At 50.8% G+C, this 24022-nt stretch overlaps 1 protein-coding gene across 2 annotated transcripts in view; it reads right to left on the bottom strand.

Annotated features, from left to right (window-relative positions):
- Adgrd1 (adhesion G protein-coupled receptor D1) overlaps nucleotides 1–24022 on the bottom strand; it is a 117093-nt gene that overhangs the window by 55991 nt on the left and 37080 nt on the right. For both annotated transcript variants that reach the window (XM_059249082.1, XM_059249083.1), the window contains 5 exons: nucleotides 19559–19618; nucleotides 16681–16798; nucleotides 15544–15654; nucleotides 14020–14095; nucleotides 12391–12532 (listed from right to left, as the gene is read on the bottom strand). In XM_059249082.1, coding sequence (XP_059105065.1) covers nucleotides 12391–12532; nucleotides 14020–14095; nucleotides 15544–15654; nucleotides 16681–16798; nucleotides 19559–19618 — 507 coding nt within the window. The remainder of the gene's footprint in view (nucleotides 1–12390; nucleotides 12533–14019; nucleotides 14096–15543; nucleotides 15655–16680; nucleotides 16799–19558; nucleotides 19619–24022) is intronic.

The raw sequence follows: 24022 nt of genomic DNA, 5'->3' as shown, positions 1-24022 counted from the left end.
CAGGGCTGGGAGGCTGCAGGAATCTCGACAGTGTGGCCCGGATAAACCTACCCAGCACCCGTGGGTGGTTTGTCATTGTGGTGACGAAGTCAGGTCATTTACAGTGCTGGCCAATGGAACCATTGACAAAGACTCATTGATTTGGCTCCACATCGCCACGTGTTCTAATAGCGGGGTTGGGGGGGGGGTGACGGGGTGCAGAAACCACAGTGCGTGACTTGCTCAGAGAGATGGAGGTTCCACTCAGGACATAGATACAAGGTGCACAGATCTGGTGATCCAGGTACCTGCTGTGGGAGTCTGGCAAAAAGAGAGTGCAGCTGAGCAGGGTCCTGCTGCACTGATACTAAGTCATCTTGAAAACTCAAACACGGGCCTGGGGAGATGGCTCAGCAGGTAAAGGCGCTTGCTGCTAAGCCGGACAATTTGAGTTCAATCCCCAGGACCCACTTGGTGGATAGAAAGAAATAACTCCCAAAAGTTGTCCCCTGACCTCCACAGGAGTGCCATGGCACATGTGACCCTCACCACCCCATAAATAAAATCCAAATCCGTTTCATAAAAAAAAAAAAAAAAGGCCAGATCAAACAAGTTGCACACCAGATCCTTGACAGTGCGCTGCTTCCCTCTGCAGTGAATTCTCTGCGAATAAATCTCCCAGAGACCAGTTTGCTTTTGTGGAGACGGCGAAAATAATTAGCCAAGGAAACAGATCTCATCCACATTGTGATTCCCACCACGTAACCCTCTGTGTGCATTAGACATCTGCGGAGCTAGACCCAGACCTAGGAAAGTGGGCAGATTTTTCTCCTTTTGTTTTGACCCCCATTAGCATGGTTATAATACGGTTTCTCTGGGACACAACAATAGTGCTTTCTCGGCCTCCTGCCTCCTGCAGCTTCTCCATTGTCCAGTCTGAGAACAAGTAAGTGAGCATCCTCTGTGGGGCTGGCGATGGCCACGGGGCCATCATCTAGGCGCTCCAGGCAAAGAGAATTTTGCTTCGTGGAGACGTGGGGGCTTAAGCCTAGGCTGAATATGGAGAAACAGAGTGCAGTGGAGCTCATCTAAACAGCACAGGGCAGAGGCCAGGGGCTGCGTTCCAGCTCAGTGCTGTGAGTCATACAGGCTCCAGGCTCCGTGACACCCCCAGCTGACTAGCTATCAGAAACAGGGTGCTGCCTCTGCAGTACCAGCTCCTACTGCGTGCCACATGGGACACCTAGCATGACGCCCGTGTACAAATGCACAGATCTGGCCTCACGGGAACATCAATAACCACACGGAACATGGGTGCCCTGAGGAAGGGACATGACGGGCATATCTCACCAGCTCCATGAGATATGGAGCCTGGACACAAGGAGAGCAGGAAGGAGACCCAGGTGTAAAAGCACCAGGGCCAGGGAGTGGAGTGTGGACTGGGGACCGGATGAGCGATATCCGTGCTGTGTAAGGGCCGCTGGGAGGGCTTGCCCTCACCTCCCTGGGGTATTAAGGGAGCTGGGGAGGGTCCACAGCACATAGAGAGGTGACCGGATCTACCTCTTCCAGGACCTTGTTGTCCTGGAAGAGGGGGTGTCAAGGCTATTACAGCTTCTCAAGGCCAATGAGGAGGCTCGGCAGCAAACAGTCAGAGAGCACCACCATGCTAAGCCAGGGTGCGAGGTCTGGAAGTAAAAACATAGGGGCCCAGGCACAGTTTAGTGTTGTCAAGGCCAGTCAATGAAGGAAGAGCCTCAGGAAAGAGCCTCTGTCCTCAGAGCTCAGGTAGCATAGCCTGGCTCACCCTGACCAAGCCGCACACACCCGTGTGGCTCAGGGTTCACTGTGTCTGATGGCTTCTTCCGTTCATTTATTCAGTCAACAGACATTGGTTATATTCTTCCTTCCTCTCTCTCTCTCTCTCTCTCTCTCTCTCTCTCTCTCTCTCTCTCTCTCTCTCCAAAACAACCAAAGTCATGCAAACAGGATTGTGTATACCTCCAGGAAGGGAAATAAAGGTAGCAGGCAGGATAGGGTGTGCTTAGGGTGTGTGGCTAATTCTTAGAGGACAGTTGGGCTGTGGGACAGAGTCTGCGAAGGTGGTAGCCATGCAGGAGGCCTGAGGAAAAGCATTCCATTCAGGAGGGAAAAAAAAAAATGAAAGGAAAGGTCCTGACTTGTGTGAGGCAGGCCAGGAGGAGGCTGTGGCAGCTGGAGGCTGGGAATGGAGAGGGCCCAGGAAAAGGTTTTAAAAGCATGGGTGACAGTTTTAGAGCAGACTGAAGATTTATTAGTTTCTACTTATTTTTTTATGTGCTTGATGAGTGTTTTTGCCTGTATGTGTGCCACGTGAATGCAGGGCCTGCAGAGGCCAGAAGGGGGTGTCAGATCCCCTGGAACTGGAGTTACAGGTGATTGTTAGAGGCCATGTGGGTGCTGGGAACTGAACCCTGGACCTCTGCAAGAGCAGCAAGTGTTCCTAAGCACTAACTCATCTCTCCAGCCTCTTTTTGAATAGTCCTCTGGGTACTGAGTTGAAAGTGGGGTCAAGTCTGGAAGAGGGGGCCACTAGGGGGCGTGGCTGTCTTATTGGGATGGTGACAGAGACCAAGATAATGATGGGAGATGGGGGAATAGGACTCAGATGCAGCTAGAAGTTGGGCCTTTTTCTGTTATGCAGCAGTGTTGGTAGGGGGTAGGGTTGCCCCGCCTGGGAGGCAGAGCAAGCCATGCACACTGATGCCCGGCCACACCCTGGGCCTACCTCACCCAGAGCTCAAGTGACGTAGCAGCTTTGGAAATGGGCCCACGGAAGACACAGCTGAATGGCCCTGGCTAGACACTCCCTGTTCACAGTCCCAGAGACCACTGTGTCCCCACCCTGCGATTAGTCTCTGTGGTCACCCATCAACTCTGGCAGAAGGGATGTGCGTGCATTCCTTCTCTCCCAAGAGCTGCCTGTCCAGACACTCATAAGGGACGAGAAGTCAGTGAGCCGGACTGACATCCAAAGAAAAAAAACGTGAACAATCCTACACTCCACCTCACCACATGCCCCAAGCCCCATCTGTATAAAACGGAGAGGCCAGGTGTACACAAGTCTACCTAACTCGTTTGTTTTTTTTGTTTTGTTTTTTGGTTTTTTTTTTTTTTTTGGTTTTTCGAGACAGGGTTTCTCTGTGTAGCTTTGCGCCTTTCCTGGAACTCACTTGGTAGCCCAGGCTGGCCTCGAACTCACAGAGATCCGCCTGGCTCTGCCTCCCGAGTGCTGGGATTAAAGGCGTGCGCCACCACCGCCCGGCTTATCTAACTCATTTTATGGCACACTTACACCACACAAGACAGAAAGCAGGCCGTGTCGTGCCATGATGCCTGCTGCTAACTTACCCACTAGAGGCTCCAGACAGCCACCCAGGCAGACATGAACCTCGGAGCCTCCTCAGAGTGCTGGGATGTTTGGGTTTAACAGAGGTGGGCACTGGGCAGGTAGGAGTCGCTAAAATAAGAAACTTGACTGAACTCACCATCTCCCAGCTGGAGCCAGAGTTGGGGAAGGCCCCAGGCCTTGTCAGTACAAACCACTTACAAGCCCCCCACTAGGCATGCTCTTGCCTGCGGGCTGTGTGCTCAGTTTGTCTTACTAAAGCTCTTGGAAAAGCCAACCAAGGGCTGCTTTGAATTCCTAGTTTTCTAAGGCCCTGCCCACTGATGGGGGAGTACCCATGGCTTTGGACTCTGCAGAGGTGCCAGATGGGAGTAGTAAGGAATGCACGGCAAAGCATGGCAAACCTATTCACCACACGGCCAGAAGCCAAAGGAGAGAAAGAGGGGGTGAACAGGGTCCCATTATCTCCTTCAGGATAACGAAGTCCCCCGTGATCTGGAGCTACCATCCCTCACTATCTCCCAACACCTAGGGGAACAAATCTACCATAGGTCTCTGAGAGCAAAAGAGTCACATGATAGCCAAGTGCAATGCAAGGTCCCTTCTGAAGAACACAACCCACCACAAATGAGAAAGGTGTGGAGGAACACCCTGGGCTGCCTCCAGCCATAAAAGGTGACGTATCAACAGTGTGAGGTTTGGACAGGAGCACCCGAGTGAGCTACAACCAGCATGGAGAATTTCCAAAGTTGGTGTCGGAATGTATCAGCTGACACACCCAGGGACTTGGAAGAACACTCACTGCCCGGGGAGAGTGAAGCTGTGGATTTCTCTGCAAAGCTACACCCTGAGTTCCCAACCCCGAATGGCAATTCGGGTTTATGGAGGGTCTGTTCCCACCATATAGGGGCTTCAGCAGGGCCTTGAGAAGCTGTGTGCCCTCCAGGGTAGGGCCCGGCTCATGTCTGACTCTGCAGAAAGCTTCAAAGGGCACCTGTGGGGTGGCATCCCCATTGCCAGAGTCCCAGAGCCAAACCCTGGGAAACACTCAAGGCACTCACAGGTGTCCTGCCCCAGCAGCTTGTCATGGAAGTGCCTGGTCGGCTGCCTGGTTCTACACCGGCAGGGCTGGAAGTGGAAGAGAGTAGTGCCTATTGGGGCATGCCAAGACGTCCAGTCCCCAGAGCTGATCCCTAGAAGAAAGCTAAATGACTTTGGCTCCTTCGGCTATTGACCAGCATCCCTCAGTCCCCTGATGCACTGTGAGGGAAACCCTACACCGGCCTTCTCATTGGGGGTGGGAGTGACATCCGTGACATCTCCCTGACCCTTTGAGTATCTTGTCACCCGGAGAAGAAAGGTTTGAACACAAAAGAACTTCAGCCACCAAGTGGGTGAAGCGGGGGGAAGAGTCTTCTCTGAAAAGGGCTGTGACTGTCTGCTGAAGGTGTCCACACTCTGTGTGTGTGTGTGTGTGTGTGTGTGTGTGTGTGTGGTGTGCACTGTGTGTGTGGTGTGTGTGTGTGTGCATTGTGTGTGTGTGTGTGGTATGTGTGTGGTGTGTGTGTGTGTATGTGTGTGTGTGTGCTGTGGGGGGGTTGTATGTGTGGGTTGTGTGTGTGTGTGTTGTGGGTGTGGGTGTGTTTTGTGGGTGGGTGTGTATTGTGGGTGTGGTGTGTGTGTGCGTGGTGTGTGTGTGTGTGTAGTGTGGGTGTGGTATGGGTGTGTCTCCATATGGCAAAGGCTCTATGCCAATGCCTTTCCATCAAGGGTCTTGAGATGGAAGAGCACCCCGGATCACTTAGATGGTCCTGATGCAGCCCTTGTGAGATGGAGATAGCTGGAGAGGGAAGACAGGGAGAGACGGCAGTTCAAGGACTGGTCTGTAAAGTGGTGTAGAGGCGTGGAGCTGAAGGTGTCTCCAGAAGCTGGGAAGGCAAGAAAGGAGTTGCCCTTTTGAGCCTCTGACACCTGGAGTCTAGCACAAGGAAACTGATTTTGTACATCAGCCCTCCAGGACTCCCAGATAATAAAGCTATGTTGTTCCAAGCTACTGGCTTTATGTGGATTTGTCACAGCGGCTGTGGGGAGCTGAGACGTCTTTCTAGAGGAAAAACGGTTGACACCCTTGACAACATAGAACTCTTTAACTTGCACAAGGCAAAAAAAAAAATTGTCAAAATAAAACACAGCTATGGCGGATTGCAGCAGGCAATGAGCTATCTGCAAGATGAGGAGGGATCTTTGAAGTCAGTAATGAAGCCAACAGCATATCCCCCCTCCAAAAAAAAAAAAAAAATCAAGGCAAGAGTGCATGATCAGAAACAAAGATGCAGATGGCCAAGTCACTCAGGGAAGGGCGCTCGGCGTTGCCAGCAATCAAAGGAACTCAAACAGAAACAAGCAGATGTAAGTTGTGCCCGTCAGAGTTTAGAGCTAAGTGGGAAATGGGCTAACGAGCCCCGGTGGTGACAGCGCTGATCTTAGAATCCTTCTGAAGGCACTTCTGCCGTGAACATCAGTCGTGAAGATGTAGATGCCGCCATCCACAGCCCAGGCGAAGCGGGAGGGTTAGCACGGCTTTAGCATAAAGCCACTGAAGTTAGAGAGAGAGAAACAGCCAGTTTGATGGATGGGGAAGGGCAGCGCAGCAGCCTGAGGCAGAGGTTTATCTTGCCGACAGGGGGAGCCTGGTAAATCGGGCATGCACGTGGGGGAAATAAATCTCGGCCCTACCTCATCACACACTGACACAATTAGGCAACGGCCGCAGAGCTTAATGGAAGCGAGCGCGGCGAGGGCTTCGGGCGGCACCGGAGTCTCTCTGTGACCTCCAGTCAGATGAGATTCCTTGACCAGGGACACCCAGGGGCCTGAAGCTCAAGTCAGGAGCTTGATAAATGGGCTTGCATGAAAATTTAAAGCAGCCACTCATCAACAGACACCCTGAGAGCAAAAAGGCCAGGCGCAGCGGAAGAAGGAGTTTGCGGTGCAAATGCCTCACGTCGGAGACGGGCCAAGAACTGAAAATCGATCAGGAAACAAAAGCAGCAACTAGGTGGGAAAATGGGATATATATATATATATATATATATATATATATATATATATATATATATATATATAGAGAGAGAGAGAGAGAGAGAGAGAGAGAGAGAGAGAGAATGCCCAGTAAACACATAAAAAGGTCACCAATGTCACAGAGAAAAACAAATAGAAAGAATGAGGCAACACAAGCCCCCTGGATGGCCAGCCTGGAGAAGATGGACAATCCCAAACATGATTGACAGGTCCATACGTTCCTGGGGGTTCGGAATGGTGCCCTCTTTGGGAAATGTGATCCGTCGTTGGTGCTGTTCACCAATCACACACACACACACACACACACACACACACGCACACGCACACGCACACGCACACACACACACACACACACACACACACACACACACACACCTGCCCCCGGACCAGCCACTGTACTCCCAGGCTCATGTCCCACAGAAGTGAGCACACGCCAGACAGTTCTGGAATGTCCTAGCCATGTTCCCTGCACAGCACACAGTGGGATGGGGCTGGGCGTGGAACGGGCATTCAGACACTGTTTGCATTCTGCCACTTGGCTTGGGTGACCTCACGAGCATGTCCACTCTGTGAGGCATGTGGCACGCACACCGACAGGTGGCTTCCTGGGAGGGGGTTACCTGCCCTGGCGCATGCTCCTCAGAGGGGAATGAAAGAGTTTGCTCTCAATTACCCTAACCCCCACAGCTCACATTCTGAGCCCAAGCTCACAGGTCTACTGTCTCCCTCTGAACGTAAACACATACTTGGCTTAAACATCACAAACAAGTTAGAGATGATAAAAATCTGTGGCCATTTAACCAAACGATTCTACTTCTAAGATGTTATCAGAGAGAGAGACCTGAGTAGGCATAGTTCATCACAGTCTTGTCTATTAGGATTGAGACTGTGAAAAGCCAGACAGAACAGCGGGAGGCAGGGTGTGGACTGTGATGCAGCCACGGAAACGACCAGAGAATTTACGGCAATTGGCTTGGATATTCAGACAGATCGAACCAAGAACTGGAAAAGACGGCATGGCTAGCCTCGCCTCATTTACCCAAGTCTGTGTGTGTGCCCTGGTCTCTACAGAGTCCTGTAGGAAGCCCCTCAGAGTTCAACATTCATTGTAGATGGATTTTCTTTTTTTTTTTTTTTTTTTTTTTGGTTTTTTGAGACAGGGTTTCTCTGTGTAGCTTTGCGCCTTTCCTGGAACTCACTTTGTAGACCAGGCTGGCCTCAAACTCACAGAGATCCACCTGGCTCTGCCTCCCGAGTGCTGGGATTAAAGGCGTGCGCCACCACCGCCCGGCACGGATTTTCTTTTTTAAAGAACGATCTCACAGCACAGTCTGCAGAGAGGGGCTACCAGTCCCAGACAGAGCACCACAGCAAGAGAGGAAAATGCTTTGTTTATATTACAAGACTTTTTTTTCTCACGGGGCCAACAAGATGGCTTAGTGGGTCAAGGGGCTTGCCCCAAAACCTGTTGACTTAAGTTCAAACTCACATGATGGGAGGAGAAAACTGACTCCCACAAGTTGTCCTCTGGCCTCTATACATATATAAATAAATACATAAATAAATGCAATTTTTTTTTAAAAAAAAGACCTTTTCTCATTCACAACAGATCATAGCAAAAATAATAGCTGTAAACCATTGGTTTTAAATGTTATTCTTTAAGAAACAGAAGAGTGACTGTGCTTAATAATCTAAAGTGGAAAACAACCCACGCATACCCCAGGAGATAAAGGATAGGATGCTCGCACTATGGAATATTATAGAGCAACGGCAACAATCTAGCTGTTCCTACTGCGATGACATATGGGACTCTCAACTGGGAATCTCCCAGGGCACTCCTGGCAAACGTCTGGAGATGTATCTGGTTGTCACAGCTGGGGATTCTGCTCCAGGCATTGAGTGAATAGAGGCTACAGATGTTGTGGGATGCCCTACAGTTTATCGACGGTGCCCACAAATCCCCACATCCCGGAAGCATCTTGCTGAGTCAAGAGGCCACAGCTGTTCCAGCAGAGAGGTCAGTTGCTACTGAAAGATTAGCCAGCATCTGGATCCCATGCCTGAGTGTGCCATGCAGATGAAACTTCCAGCTCCATGGGAGCACTAGACTGGAGAACTGTCACATGATCCACAAGCCTTTCGAATCTACTTCCTGCATACTATCAATCCTAGTATCCTAGGAGGCCAGGTAGATAAGTACTACTTTGCATGGAGAAGGGCTCCTGGGACCCAAAATAGCACTCCAAGAGAAGTCCAAGCTTCTGGCACACTTAGAGGGGACCATGGAATAAAACAGCCAGCCTCAGGGATGGAGCCAAGAAAGGTGTGGCGGTGACCTAAGATATAGCATAGCATATATCCCTCCCTGCAGTCTGGCCAATCCATACACCAAGCCAGCACAGGCCATCTGTCTGCAGAGGAGCAGTGCCAAACACTGGCCTGATTCAGAACTTTCTCAGCTCATTTATCCTCCGCAGCCTGAGCATCCAGGGTGGTGGACGGGACCTAGCACATTCAGAGTGATGCAGCCTTAGGTCCCAGAGGTTTTCAGCAGGTTTGAAATTATATGGGCTAGGGAGGGTGTGTGTGTGTGTGTGCTGTACGCACCCCTTATCCCTAGAACTCACCACGTACCTGTTCAGGAGCCTCCAGGATAGGTCTGGTAGTATGCTATGATGGTTAGTTTTTTGGTTTAGTTTGGGTTTGGTGGATGCTGTTGTTGTTATCAACCAAATGACACAACCAGGGTCATTTGGAAAGAGGGAACCTCCACTGAGAAAATGCCTCTATCAGATTGGCCTGTAGGCAAGTGTGTAGAACATCTTCTTGATTAATGATTGATGGGGGAGGAGGGCCAAGGCACTGTGGGTGCTGCCACCCCTGGCAGGTAGTCCAGAGAAATAGAAGAGAGTTAGCTGAACATGAGCCTGAGCAGTGAGCTAAGGAGCAATGTCCCTGCATAGCCTCTGCTTCGGCCCCTGCCCCTTCACGATAAGCAGAGGTTAGGACTCATATACCAAATAAATGCTTTTCCTCCCCAAGTTGCTTGTGGTCATGGTGTTTATCACAGGAATAGAAAGCAAACTTGGACAGGTACCTATACCCTCAAGATCCTGGGGGGGGGGGGGGGATACCAACCATAGTCCATGACAAAAAAGAGAGGACCCCTCAGCCAGGAACCCCAACCTTGACCTGTGTGTGCTTTATAGTGTTGGAAGACAGTACTGTGACCCCTGCTTCATGCTTCATGGACGCAGTTGGGGGAGACCATGCTGAAGCCCCCACCCCCAAGCTCCCTCTGTTCATTCCCATCAGCTCTAGAGAGGACTCCACAGGAATTGCTCCCTGCAGCTGTAGCAGCAGCCCTGCCTAAACATCCTCAGAAGGATAGCGGGAACCTTCAACCAAAGGAAAAAAACAAAAAAACCCGCACAAACAACAACAAAAGCCCCCCAAAATCCCAAACTCTTGAGGACACCCAGTAAAGACTGTCTTTAATTACTGTTCTCTTCTGGTAGGATAAAAATTCCCCTCTCTTTAAGGCACAACCCCTCATTCAAGCTCTTTGTTAAAAATAACTCCAGCAACTGGCCATTAAGCCGGGAATGTGTCTTAGCCTACCCTTCCTTTTTTTTTTCCTCCCTCTGTTTGCAAATTGGCACCTTCCCAGAACTTCACAGAAGACAAAAAAAAAAAAAAAAAAAGGAAAGTCTTCCACAAGACCGCCACCTACCAATAGCACCGGGAAGGTGAAGGTGGGTGGGACCTGTAATCCCACTGCAATGGGAGGCCATCCCTCATCTCAGGCTGGCTCGCAAGCCTCCAGACAGGGTGTGTGTGTGTGTGTGTGTGTGTGTGTGTGTGTTTGCAGGAATCCGTTCTGTTCTTCCACCACGTGAGTCCCAGGCGTGGAATTCAGGTTGTCTGGTGGCAGATGCCCCTATCTGCTGAGCTGTCCCCCTGACCCCACCACTCCCCTTCTTAAGTAGAGTCAACACTTGAAACAATCCAGTCTTCTACCTGTCAGGGAGAAGCCTGCATGTTTTGAGAACAGACAGCGCCCCACTCAGGTTGGTCTGTAGCTCTTCACCAGCTCCTTAGAAGTCTTGGTCTTCTGGGTTCCCACCCCCCCCCCCCCCCATAAGCCATCATCTCCTTTCCAACAAGACCAGTTGCGAATGCGTGCATGCAGGCAGGCAGGCGTCCAGCCCTCCTGCAGCCTCTCCCTGAGCATTCCAGTGGGGGGGGGGGGGGGCGGGCCAGCAGCCTACATCTGCTTCCTGCACCCACACTCCAGTCAGTTCTGCTGGGCAGGGTGCACATTTGGGTGGTGAACTCCAGTTTTTCCTGCTGCTGCGGAGCCCCATAAGACTTTAGTAGGGTAATCAGTCTTTAAGACTCTATGTTAGTCTGTCCTTGACCACTCATAAATCTGCATCTTCAGAAGCGAGTCACACACACACACAAACACATGACCCCAAGAGAGACGGAGTGGAGGGAGGCGGGCTACAGTCTGTCACTGTTACCCCACCAGGATGACGACCTGAGACTCTTTCTCTCCCTCTCCTGTGTGTGTGTGAGAGAGAATGTGTGTGAGTGTGCGTGCGTGTGTGCGTGTGTGCGTGTGTTCTCTCTGTTTCTGTCTCTCTCTCTCTTTCCTCCCTCCCTCCTTCTACCCCCCCTCCATGGCATAGTGAAGGGGGCAGGATGGAGGGATCTATTAGCAGAGAGGAGTCTCTTTGAAAGAGACAGACTTTCCAGAGTGCTGGGTGGATGGACCCTGCTGTTGTGCTATACACAGCACACCTGAAATTCTCAGAGGTGGCTGTTGAATACTGGGAGCCCTGTAAACCAGGTTAGGGGCAGGGCCAAGCAGACCACGCAGTTGACAAAAGTTGGGGTTTCTGGGACCAGCCTGGAGACACTTCTAACACAAAGAAGAGGGAGAAGAGCAGGAGTGTCTCTCTTCATGAAGGGAAAGTGGAAATGATACCAGGACACAAGGGAAGAACAAACTCATGTTTCACATTTTAGATTTCTTAGCTCCAGCGCCAGCCTGAGTGCATGCGGGCCCGTGTGTACACATAAACAGATGCACACAAACAGGTGTGCTCTCCTTGGCATATGGATACCACGAAGCCCTGGTTCTGAGCTCGCTTGTCTGCCCTCAGCCCTCAGTGGCTCTTGCCCCACCCCTCCTGCCTCCGGAGAGCATCCCTGGCTGTGTTTTCCAACATGTCTCCACCTGGCCTCATGGTATCTGCTGTCACCTATGAGTTCCCTCTCCAGGAGCCTCACCTGGGGCCTCACTAAGGCAAGATGCTAAATGCCAGCCACAGACGTTTGAGAGATGCACAGGAAGACGACGCGCGTCCATGTGTGCACACGTCTCCACATGAGCATCTCAGGAACATCAGTACATCAACTCCCATCTCTGCCGTTCTCACCTACAGGCGGAGCTCCATCAAGATGAGAGAGAGCCTCAGCGCGAACGAACGAATGAACGAACGAACGAACGAACGAACGTATCAGGACAAACAGCTCATCCCTCCAAACCCAAACACGGAGATGTCACTCTCAAGCTCAGAAGCAGCACACTACAGAGCTCAGCTCTCCATCTTGCTAACAATGTTGTGCCTGCTAAGTGACACTGGAACAGCTTTCCCTCTCCTCCAAGCAAAATATTGCCACAAGCCAGAGGCGCATACCCGTAAGAGCTGTGCTTGCTTTGGAGAGCCACAGCAGGCCCCAGAGGCCTCTTCACTCAACGTCAGCCCATGTGTCGTTGGCAAGGCTCAGCCGTGTGGTTCAGGAATAAAATCGCAAGGAGATGGACTCTGGGAAGGAAAAAGTGCTCCTTACCCGGCACCAGGCCCATGAACTCAACGCCACGGGCAGTGAACCATATCCAGGGCCAGTGAAGGGGAATGCCTTCCACTCACCAATTTGTGCCTAAGATGGACGGTGATCAGAGGACAGCCCGAGAGGTTCTGGGACAGAGTGGGCGGTGGGGACACTTCCAGGGAGATCAGGTGGCTGGCAACAGACAGCAGGCAATCTCTGCAGTTCACAGCCTCAGGAATCCTGGGAAATGAGAGGAAATGGGTTACAGACAGGGATGGAGGGAGGATGTGCCCATAGACCGTGACCTTGAAGCCAAGAGTTCTGAGGCCAATATTTGAGCCTGCATCTGGAAGCAGCCTTTGCTGCTAAACATTGCAATTCTGTCCCTCAGTTCTACCCTCTTAGAAGTGTGACAACGTGGCCTGGAGGTGAGGACCTCAAAATACATCAGGGAATTTGGGAAGAACAGGCCTTTGACCCCTCAGCTTGGAATCTCAATGCATTTGCATGCCTGGCTGTACAACCTCAAGCACTCACTCACCCCTGTCTGAACTCAACCTTCCCTGATGACACAAACATGTGGTCAGTACTTGTGTGCTGGGGTCTACTGTCTCATTGCTCCTGTCCAATCGTTTCCCCACGAAGGTGCCTCAGTTTCCCCAGTTCATTCAGTTGGCCAGTCTTTCTCCACTCAGCCACACACTCAGAGCTGAGTCCATGGCTCAAGAGCAAGCCCCGCCATCTCCAGCTCTGTTGGGCAGCACAACACATTGCTCAACCACACGACAGATCGGGGATGAGGTCGCACGCACCCCAGGGATCTTCCAGGAGAGAGAGAGTCCCGCTTCCCTCTGCTGGGTGTCAGCTCTAAAGGACAGGGTCTCCCTGGCTTAAAACTGTAAGGGGACTGCCTGACAGAGAAGGGAGCCCACCCTGGAAAGAGTCTAGAGATGGGATCTGGTAGCAACACCAGGGCAGCTGGGTCACGCTGCTCCTGAAGCCAGATGCTCAAGGAACTTTCATCTTACATTATTCAACAAGTTCCCCATTTGCTTAAAACCCTTCAGACTAGATTTCCCTGCCTCACTCCAACCCACAGCAACCCCTTCCTTGACATCTCCTAATCCTTAGTCTTGGAGTTCTGAGGTTGAAATGCTGTTCATGGCCAAAGTCAGGGACAGTGCCATGAGACATCTGGTACACAGAAGTTTGGCTTAGGGACTGATGAGCTCGGTATGTGGATGATCCTGGGGTGAGTTTAATTATGTGCCCGAGCTTCCTGCTCCCCTCACACCGACTGTGGAGGAAGGAATGGAAAGAGAGAGAAATAGAGAGAAGGAGGGAAGAAATCTTCCTAAGGGAGACAATCCTAAAGGCAGGTCTGCTGCCTTCCCATTCTACAGATGTGGAAACTGAGGCTCAGAGAGCTTCATTCATGGCTCCCAGATCACTGTCAGCCCAGAGGGCGCTAAGGTCTCTAGCCTGTGCCTCTGAGCATAGCTAGCCAATCTGCCCCAGAGCCTGCTGGATCCCACTGAAGGAATTCTTGAGTCTTTTCCAAATGGCTAGAAGCCCATTCTGGCTTGGACAGCAAGGCAGCAGGTGTTGGTAGGAAAAGTTTTCTAACATGCATGTGTGTGGCAGTGTAGGGTGTCATCGTGGTTGGTCACCCAAGAAACAAGTGCATACACACACACACATCCCACACATCACCTTACGATACTTACTTTGTGCTGGCTGGAGGGATGTTGTTCAGGTAATAGTGCATGGAGTGGTAGAGGAGGCCGACAATCGTGGTCCAGGCTGAGGACAAAGCAGAGGTCAGACACCCGTCAACACCCAGTCACAAGCAGGAAGTGTGCAGAACCATGCACACAGCGGTACTGAAGACAGCGACTGGGTGACTCGGCGTGGGGGGGGCGGGGGTTGGAAGAGCCAGGAATGATGAAATTTACAGCAGCATGGACACCGTGGCTAGCCCTGTGCTCAGCCGGGACAATGGCCTCCTGCCCTGTCCCCTATGTCCACTCCAGACACAGGTGCCGAGGCCCCAAGACACCACAGAGCCTCGGGCGCAGGGGGCTCTTCATGGGCTACCAGTTGCCCGGCACTGAGTGTGTCTCAGTCTGCAGGATATGCTGATACTCAGATGCAGGTCCACAGACTAGTAGACACCCAGATGGCTGCAATGCATCCCCTACCCCTTAGTACAGTGAAAATCACATACTCAACTCTTTTCTCACTCCAGAAGTGTGAGATCACTCAGCCGTCATTGGCTGATTCCCTGAACTCTCCCTAATGTTAACTCAGGACTCACTATACACCAGGCACAGTGATTTATACACACTTGGCCTTGTAAAGTCTGAAACAATATCACGAAACAGGTATTATGATTGTCCTGGCACAGATACAATCAGCGACTTGCCCAAGGTCACACAGCCAGCAGTGGCGAAGCTGGGACTCTAACCACAGAATCTGCGTTGGTTAACAGAAAGTGTTGAGAACGTGGACTCTGGCCCTTCTGGAAACCTGGGTTATTTATAATATGTCCTGCAGTGGGACCTGGGAGGATATAAGACCCTATGCAAGGCTGCTAAGTGGTGCCTCTCTCCTGATAGCAAGATACACTGAGTCTTTGCCAGGAGAAGATAGACGTCATGGGCACCTGTCCTCCAGACCAAGAGATGGATCCTTGCTGGGGGAGGGGCTGTGTGGCAGGGCTGGGTCTCTGTCGGGTGAGGATCCACACCAATCCACAACTGTGAGTGGACACAAGAGGAAAGGATCTGCATAGAGGATGCCATCCAGATACAGCCAGAATCGCCTGGGCCACATCCATCAGATGCCCTTGGCTACTCACTCATAATGAGACTTGACTTGGGCCTGTCCTGGGATAGTTTCTGGCTCTCCTATACAGACATACCCATCTGTGGCCACCTTGAACAAGGAGGGGAGGTGCCCCATCTATTCCCATTCAACTAACCAGGAGCTGAGCAGATTGGGGGACACACACAACATCCTGGTTCACCGTGGGTGGGTCAGACTCACAGGAAGGTAGTTTTGCGGAGCCTCCTCACTCCAAGGCCCAGCTCAGTCTACAGTGTGTTGTGGGATGAGGTGGTAAGGTATGCTTTGCATCGGAGCCCTCTCTGGGAGCACCCAGCCCCACTCTCCCGTGGGGCAGCTCCATCAGGGAGGGACAGTCACCCAGACTGTACCACCTGAGATCCTGAGCAACCAAATCCGCTCACCTTCGCTGTGAAGGGCCTCTCTCGGAATCTCAATGTAGCTGTGTCCGTGGGCTGGGAATCTGTAATGGGGGGCGCTCAGGGCTGGGGGGAGGACCTTGGCCACGGAGAAATCTGAAGGAGAAGTGGACACAGTAAGTGGGGTCAGCAGACTCACTGGCTACAAGAAACAGACTGAAACCCTGTGTGTCACTCTCCTTCATTTCTTAAAGCAAGCCAGCTCCTAGGGGAGAGGGATCGCCTCTAGAAAAGGCGACCTGGAACACATACATGCACACACACACACATGTGTGCGTCCACAGGCATACGAGTTAGGGTGAGAATTTCTGCAGAAGCTAAGTCCTCCGGCTACATCCTAAAGGAACTCCTACCTGGTGGGATCCCACCCCTCTGTACCCCTCTAGCTTTAAGCGCTCAGCCTCATGTTATCAATGATGCCAGACCCCATGGGAGGGAGACTGTGGCTATCTCAGCTCTGGGAGACCCTGTCAGAGAAGGGAAAAATTAAAACACATGTGTGGAGGGAGTGCCTTGGCAGACAGGCAGCTCCAAAAGCTCCCTCTGGGGGCAGATGAGCCCCTGGGCTATGGTGGGGTGCTGTGTGTTGCCCCTGCACTGAAGTGTCCTCAGACAGAAACTCAAAGTGAAGAATTTATGCCTGTCTGTGGGGGACCTGACATATCCTGGGGAAACCAGGCTGCTTCCTCTGAGATGTCCCATTCTAGCATTCACCCAGACTCACATTCTGGGCTCCTCTCCTGCCCCTCCAACAGCCTTCTTCACCCACTCCTCATCTCCAAGGCAGAGAGCATCTCATTGGATACTTAAGGACCCAGAGGCTCATGGGAGTTGGAGTCCCCATTTTGTTTGAGCCCAGACAACTGTCATGGGACACCTGTAGCTCCACACTGCATTACTGCTTACACAGTCCTGTGTGCATACCATGACCCAGCGCTTCTAGCCTCATGCTAACACATTTTTCTTCAAAAATGGGGTTTTGCACAAGGTACTTGACCTCAGAGAAATGGTGGTTGATCTCAGCTGCTGGGTGAGCCTCAGACAGCGTGAAGGCCAGTGGTCCACACACCTGGCACGTTCCCTCCCACGACCTCCACTGTCCCCTAATCTGACAATGGCTACCTGCCATGGAGGAAGAGCCTGTGAGGGTGACATGGGGTTCTCTGGGCTGCAGGTTGGATGATATGTGGCCCATGACGGTATCGATGGTGTCGACCAGGCCCAGCGTCACGGCGTTGTCCTGGAAGCAACACAGATGTGAAACTCTGAGGACCACCACACTCAGCACCGCATGAAGTCAGCACAGCATGAACTCGGAGCTTCATCACTTCCCCATGGTGGCCACAAGAGAGAGAGAACCACCCAACTGCCCCACTTTGACCATGCACCTGATGAGTTCACGGAGCATGGACACAAGTCAAAGCTGAACCAACGTCATAGCTTTAGTTCCTGAGTGGCCAAAGGGCTCAGACTCCTGTTTGTAGCTCTGCTATGACCTCTTCGAGGACCTGGGCAAGTCTCAGGTCTGCCCATGCCTCTGTTCATAACTAATGGTCCCGAGTCCCCTGAGGCATGAGGACACCAGCAATTCTTTTCCCCTCGCAATGAAGCAGGAGCCTCTTTGGAGGTACCAGTCCCCAAATTCCGTCTGGCCTCCTTGACTCCCCATGCAATGGCCCCTCTTCACCTACTCTGCATCTTTAAGGCAGAAAGGGCACCACTGGATTCTATCTACAGGAAGACGGGTTCCTTCTAGTTGCACAGACCTCTGCTGCCAATTTGGGACCAGTGTCCATGTCAGGGTCCACGTCCACCTTGGCCTGACTGTCTTGGACCTCAGACACCATGGCAAAGAAGAACAGTTGTCTCCGCCCCCTACCCCACTCTGCCCGGCTCTGCTCCCCCTACCTCGCCCATCCTCTCCCATCCTTTCTTAGACAGCATCTGTGCTGTTGAGCTCCTGGCACCCTCTCACATACACTCCAGCAGGACTTACTGAGGCGGAACCAGATACACAGGCCAATTTTAGACATTGTCTCTTAAGCCCGTGGTCTGATTCCAATCAGAACGTCTGTGTCTTTGGCACGTGGTTCTGTGGGGGGAGCAGCGATTCATGCGTGCCCTGCTCTTCAACGCTCATAAGCTTGCCTAAGCCTGGATTGTTTCGTAATTATTCATATTTTGCCACAGATTTGCATGTTTTACATTCAAAGAAAGTTCATTTAAATCAATGAAGAAAAATCTGTCGATCCGAGGCCTCCACTGGCTGCTGTCTCTCTTCTGGCTGTCCTCACTGGCTATTCTCCATGGTTCAGACTGCAGCTTGTACACAAAGTCCCTTAGAAACCTATCCCTGGAAGTCTACGCTTCTTGAAAAAGACTGTGTTTCTTTTTCTTTCTTTTTTTTTAAGATTTATTTTATTATGTATACAGTGTTCTGCCTGCATGTATGCCTGCAGGTCAGAAGAGGGCACCAGATCTCATTACAGATGGTTGTGAGCCACCATGTGGTTGCTGGGAATTGAACTCAGGACTCTTATGTTCTTGACTCCCTTCCCATTTGCCAATGTTATGCAATCTCATCTCACGTGAAGCCGTTCGATAAATGGCCCATGGCACGCACAGGCCCTCATGCCATCTTATTAATACGGTGAGAATTGGCTGTTGCCTCTGCCTCTCAACCTTGCAAAATCTCTGAATGTTTGAAATGAGGAGGATCCAGGAGAGTGAGCACTTCAGCATGTTCATATGATCAGGGCCCTCCTGGGCACCTGGGAGGCCTTCATTGTCCCTCTCATTGAACTCCTGGAAGCCATGTGTGGCACAGAAGCTGGGCAGAGCTGAGTTCCTGAGTCCCAACACGGACTCTGAATATTTGAGAGGTGAATGCTCACTATACCAAGTCACTGTGAGGTGGGGTCTGTTGTTACTGTAGCATGGCCTATACTGACCTGACTAACACGGTGTTCAGAGTACCTTGGCAAATGGTCTTTCTCCCCACTTTCCCCATTTTGTGTGTGTTTGTGGTATGCATGTGTGTGGGTCTCTATGCCCACATGTGCATGTGGGGCCTGAGGTTCATGTTGAGCACCAGTCTCAGTCACCCTTCCCCCTCACTCACTGAGGCGGGGTCTCTCAACCAAACCTAGGGCTCACCTATATGGCTAGCCATCTTGCTCTGGGGATCACCTGTCTCTGACTTCCCAGGTTGGAATTAAAGGGAGCCTGCCAAGCCCACCCAGCATTTGTGTGGGTGCTTGGGATCTGAACTCCAGTGTGCATGCTTGTGAGCCATCTCCCCAATCCCACCTTGGCAAACGTTCTTGGTAGAGTTAAGGAAAAGCAGGTCCCACCAGATGTCTGTAGAGCGAATGCGCGTGAGTGGGCTCTGGACCAGACTGTGGGGCCAGATGAGGTTGCTCACCGTCACGCTCTGCCTGAAGGCCCCGGGTGATTCTTATCTTAGGTATTTTTATCATCGGCCGTCGCCACAACTATTCATCGACTGTTCTCATGTTTTAAAGAAGTAATATCAATAGGGTGGTTTGGAATCAAAGAAAAGCACTCCGTTCTGCTTCCTGAATTTTGAGTGCAGAGGGACAAAAGCCTTTCATTTTCTCACTTTAATCATGAAGCACACTTTCGCGCTCCCCATCTCACTCAATCCGCTGATCTTAAAATGCCAAATATGGCTCTTATGACTATTCAAGAATGCAGACTAAAGGGAAAAAAATGCATTGTGCGAAATGACAAGCAAAGGTCAGCCTTCTGGAAGAGCTGGTCCCTTTCCCAGAGCCAGAGATGGTGGCACGGGACTGGGGATACCAGGGTCCCCAGCAGACCAGAAGACACAGTACCCTGGGTATATTTCATGCCCAAGGGTAATGAACTTCAGCATCTCAGACATCAGGACCGGGAAAGGCCCTGGGATGCCACTGCAGGAAGACAGTCATAACCCAGTACACACACACGCTGAAGGTCAGAGCATCCTTCCTCTTACCTCGGATACGTGGGTCCAACTGGGCAGCAGAAGCACATCACCCACAGTTCTTAAGAAGGTCTAAAGATAAACAGAACAACACTGCTTAGCGTAGATCCTTGAGCCTCACATCTGAGTCCCTCAGTCTTCTCCCTCTTCTCCTCAGCCGATAATTGGTTTAGCACACAGGCAGACCATAGTAGTTTATATTTATGGTGTGTGGACATCTGTGTATGTTTACATGTGTGTGGGCACACTTTTGTGCTGATGCACCTGGGAGTACATGTGTGTGCATGTGAAGCCCAAGGCTGGTATCAGGGACTGTCTTCAATGACTCGTCCACCTTATTCATTGAGACAGACTCTCTCAATTCATCCCAGAGCTGGCCAGTACGGCTAAACCTCACCAACCAGCTTACTCTGGGGAGCTCCTGTCTCTGCCTTCTGAGACTGGAATTATAGCAGGTTGTCATGTCCACTCAGCATTCTGTGGATTCTGGGGATCTGAATTCAGATCTTCAGGCTTGTGGGTCAAATGCTTTAATCACTGAGCCCTCTCCCCAGCCTCGGGCTATGTCTTATAGATGCTATCTCCTCGCTTGTTTCTTGTGACAACTTTGTGAAGTCAGTGATCAGAATGTGGATATCACAAGCGTCCAGTGCATGTGATAGGCCCCAGCATGTCCAATCAATGAATGAATGGATAAGCGGATGAATGAAGGAATGAGTGGATGGATGGATGAGTGGATGGATGGATGTGGGGATGGATGGATGGATGGATGGATAGATGAGTGGATGAATGGATGGATGAGTGGATGGATAGATGGATGGATGGATGGATGGATGGATGGATGGATGGATGGATGGATGGATGGATGTGGGGATAGATGGATGGATGAGTGGATGAATGGATGGATAGATGGATGGATGGATGAGTGAATGAGTGAATTAGTGAATTAGTGAAACTGCTTCTTTTGAAAAAAAAAAAAGGCATTAGCCTGCCAGCATCCCCTGTAACCATGGAGGAAAGCTGAGCAGGGTAGTTGCTTCAGTGGTACTTGCCCCAGCCCCGGGCCCTCCCTACTCATCTGTCTCAGTCTTTCCCTTTCATCTCTGGCTACAGACACCAGACTCAAGCTTGGAGGCCAATTCACTGACCTCCATTTCCTCTGCCCAGTGGTTCTCAACTTTCTTAATGCTGCGACCCTGTAATACAGTTCTCATGTTGTGGCGACCAACCTCCAACCATAAAACTACTTTCGCTGATACTTCATAACTGTCATTTTGGTACTGTTATGAGTCATCACGTAAATATTTTTGGAGATCCAATGGGTGCCAGAGGGGGTCGCAACCCACAGGTTGAGAACCATGTGGCGTCTTCCCGGCCAACAAAGTCCCGTCCCCTCCTCACCAAATAGCTAAGTATGTGCAGGGTGCCTCATCAAAGCTTGCTTGTCCCATTCATCTTCATCCCACAGCTGTTGATTTGTATTCTCAAGCACAGGGGCTTAACTAATGACCGTAAAAATGCTTCTGCTTTCTCTCCTTGATCAGAGGAACAGCAAACATTTTTTTAATCCCTTAGTCCTTTTCCTCCTTCTCCCCCTCCTCTTCTCTCTCCTCCTTCCTCCTTTCTTCTTCCTTTCTCCCCTTCTCCTTTCCTCCCTTACCCTCCTTCCTACCTTTCCCTCTTCCTCTTCCTCCTCTTCTTCTTCCTTCTCTTCCAGAAGGTCTCATATAGCCCAGGCTGGCCTCAAACTCACTATACATAGAACTACCCAGGCCAAGGATGACCTTGAACTTCTGATCCTCTTCCCTCTGCCTCCCAAATGCTGGGGTTACAGGTGTGTACCACCAGACTTGGTTTGTGTGGTACTGGGGGTCAAACCCAGGACTTCACGCATGTTGGGTAAGCACTCTTCCAACTGAGCCATGTCCACAGGCCCCCCCCCACGATTTTTCTAAAAAGCCACAAAATAAAGACTTCACGTGGTCAGGCTATAGCCTCAGCTCTGCCACAGAGTGCAGAAGCAAGCTAGACTGTGCAGAAGTGAGCGACCATATGTCCCTAAAATTTTACTACAGAAATAAGCTATGCATGGATTACATTTGGCCTGAGGGATAGAAAACAGTTCTGAGAACAGAAACGAGTGAACCACATCAGTTAACTCGGATTTTTTTCTTTTTTCTTTTTTTTGGGAGGGGGGGCAGGGGCAGGCATAGGATCGAATGATGTAGTCTCAAGGTCATCCTGCCTCAGTTTCCCATGTACTAGGATTACAGGTATGTACCACTACACACAGCTTTTTATTTCTAATCAGTTGCTTCTATGAGGGGGAGCTAAATCGATTAAATAGTATATTTTATTTACTTAATTCAACACATAAAAGTATCATTTCAACATGCACATCATATTTTTGCTAACCGATAGATATTTTACATTTCTTTGGTTCAGGCTGAGGACTGCAGTGGGCATCCTGTACGTGGGTCACTAGTCCCTGTACATGAACCATAGACCTCGCACTCAAAAGCACACCCAACTGACAGTACAGCCTAGGAAGTGGCTTCTGGCCACTGTACTAGGCCATCACTGATGGTCAAAAGCCAGGACACTATGGAAAGCTATACAATGACTTCCTAGAAATTTTGTTTCCTGTTCAATTGGATTTGAGAAGTTCTGGACATCATCATTCTGTATGATTTGTCCCCAGGGTACCAGAGTCAGCACAGGCCATGGAAAAGCCTCAAACTGATGGCCACTGGGCTCAGTCAGCCTTGAGGTGGTCTTCATTTGATCTGTATACATTTCCTTTTAAAATGCCAGCCATGTTTTCAAGGATTAGGGCTTCCCTTGCCAAATCAGAAGAGAAGAGACTGAAGGTTGAAATCAGGAGGCTTCGAGTAGCTGGCTGTTGCTCTCTACGGGTCAGCTGTCTGCCTGGTGGTCCAGCCCATCACATCCTTGACTTTGATCGTTGATTCCCTCCCACCCCCCCAAAGGCATCTTGGTTTGCAATCTCTGACTCTGTGAGGTTCAGCAGAGAGGCAAAGAGAAAGTAACAGGCAAGGAGCCGAGCCACCAAGCTCAGAAAATGTTTCCCATGTGGCCTGCGTTGAAGTCTGTGTTCCAATACACCATCTTATGAAGAACATGGGAACACCTTGGCCATGTGTCCCCACCTCACTTCATCCCCCACCAGCTGTCCTGTAGCTCCGCACTGGGTTTAGCAGAACAACCTGTCTCCCCTGACCCAAGTCCCTCCATGTCCTTACTGAAAGATATATACTACTCTTTCTGCGGCCCTCAACCACAGTGCCTCTCAGCATGCACAGCTCAAGAAAGCTATCCAGCCCCTCATCTGCCAGCACATTCCAACAGGCGATACAGGATCAGGAGGCGGGAACTAGAGTGTGCTGAGGGCCTGAGGAAGCAGACAGACTTTTGAAAGATTCCTACACTCTATAGACAGACTCTCAGACCAGCTGTTACAGGAACAAATGAGAGATGTGATGACCCACTTACTGTAGGCCAAACCCTGCTCCAGGGCATCACATACCATCTCCCATCAGTGACCTGTGCGTAATCGAAGAAATAAAACTTGACTGAAGATCAGAGGACAGAGCCAGCCACCGAGATAAACATAGAGGTCAGGCAGAGGTGGCCCACACACCTTTAATCCTAGCACTTGAGAGGCAGAGATCCGTCTGGATCTCTGTGAGTTCAAGACCACACTGGGCTACATGAGATTGATTCAGTCTAGGAGAGAAACAGCCAGGCAGTGGTGGCATACACTTTTAATCCCAGCACTAGGAAGGTTGAGATAGGAAATGAATTGACTGGGCAGAGAAAGACATATAAGGTGTGAGGAGACAGGAACTCAGGAGCCCTTTCGGCTGAGGACTCAGAGACATTCAGTCAGAGGATTCATGGAGTTGGCAAGGTGAGAAGTGACTGTGGCTTGTTCCTTTGTCTCTCTGATCTTTCAGCATTTATCCTAATATCTGGCTCCGGGTTTTTATTATAAGATCGTTTAGGATTCGTGTAACATTGACCTATAAGATTGCCCAAATTTAGGGATTTTCCACCCAATCCAGCCCCTCTTCCTATGGAAACAGGAAGTGTGCCACACAGGCAATTTTGCCCAACCAAGATCTTTTTCATGACTGGCTGGTCTGCCATGACAATTCTGCTCCCCTGGGCTGGTGATTGGTCTAGGTGAGGTCAATAAGCCCAGTTACAATCAATAAGGTGGGGTGGCTACTTCCAGGGTGCTGAGGGCTGTGGGAGTATACAGCAGGTGATAACTAGTGTTTGACAAGTCGACCCACCAGATGTACAACTCCCTGATGGGGAGCCCCACCTGGCAAAGCCGTGGGGTCACTGGCTGTGGAAAACGGTTGTTTTCTGTCTGTAGCTTTCTCAGGTACCACCGTTATACCTCCCTGTAAGCACAGCTGTGGGGTGCTTTCTACAGCCCTTTGGTAG

This window comes from Peromyscus eremicus, chromosome 23 (assembly GCF_949786415.1).
Source record: "Peromyscus eremicus chromosome 23, PerEre_H2_v1, whole genome shotgun sequence".
Taxonomy (NCBI): Eukaryota; Metazoa; Chordata; class Mammalia; order Rodentia; family Cricetidae; genus Peromyscus; species Peromyscus eremicus.
The sequence above is the reverse complement of the archived record's forward strand: the minus strand, read 5'-3'. Positions and strand labels throughout refer to the sequence as shown.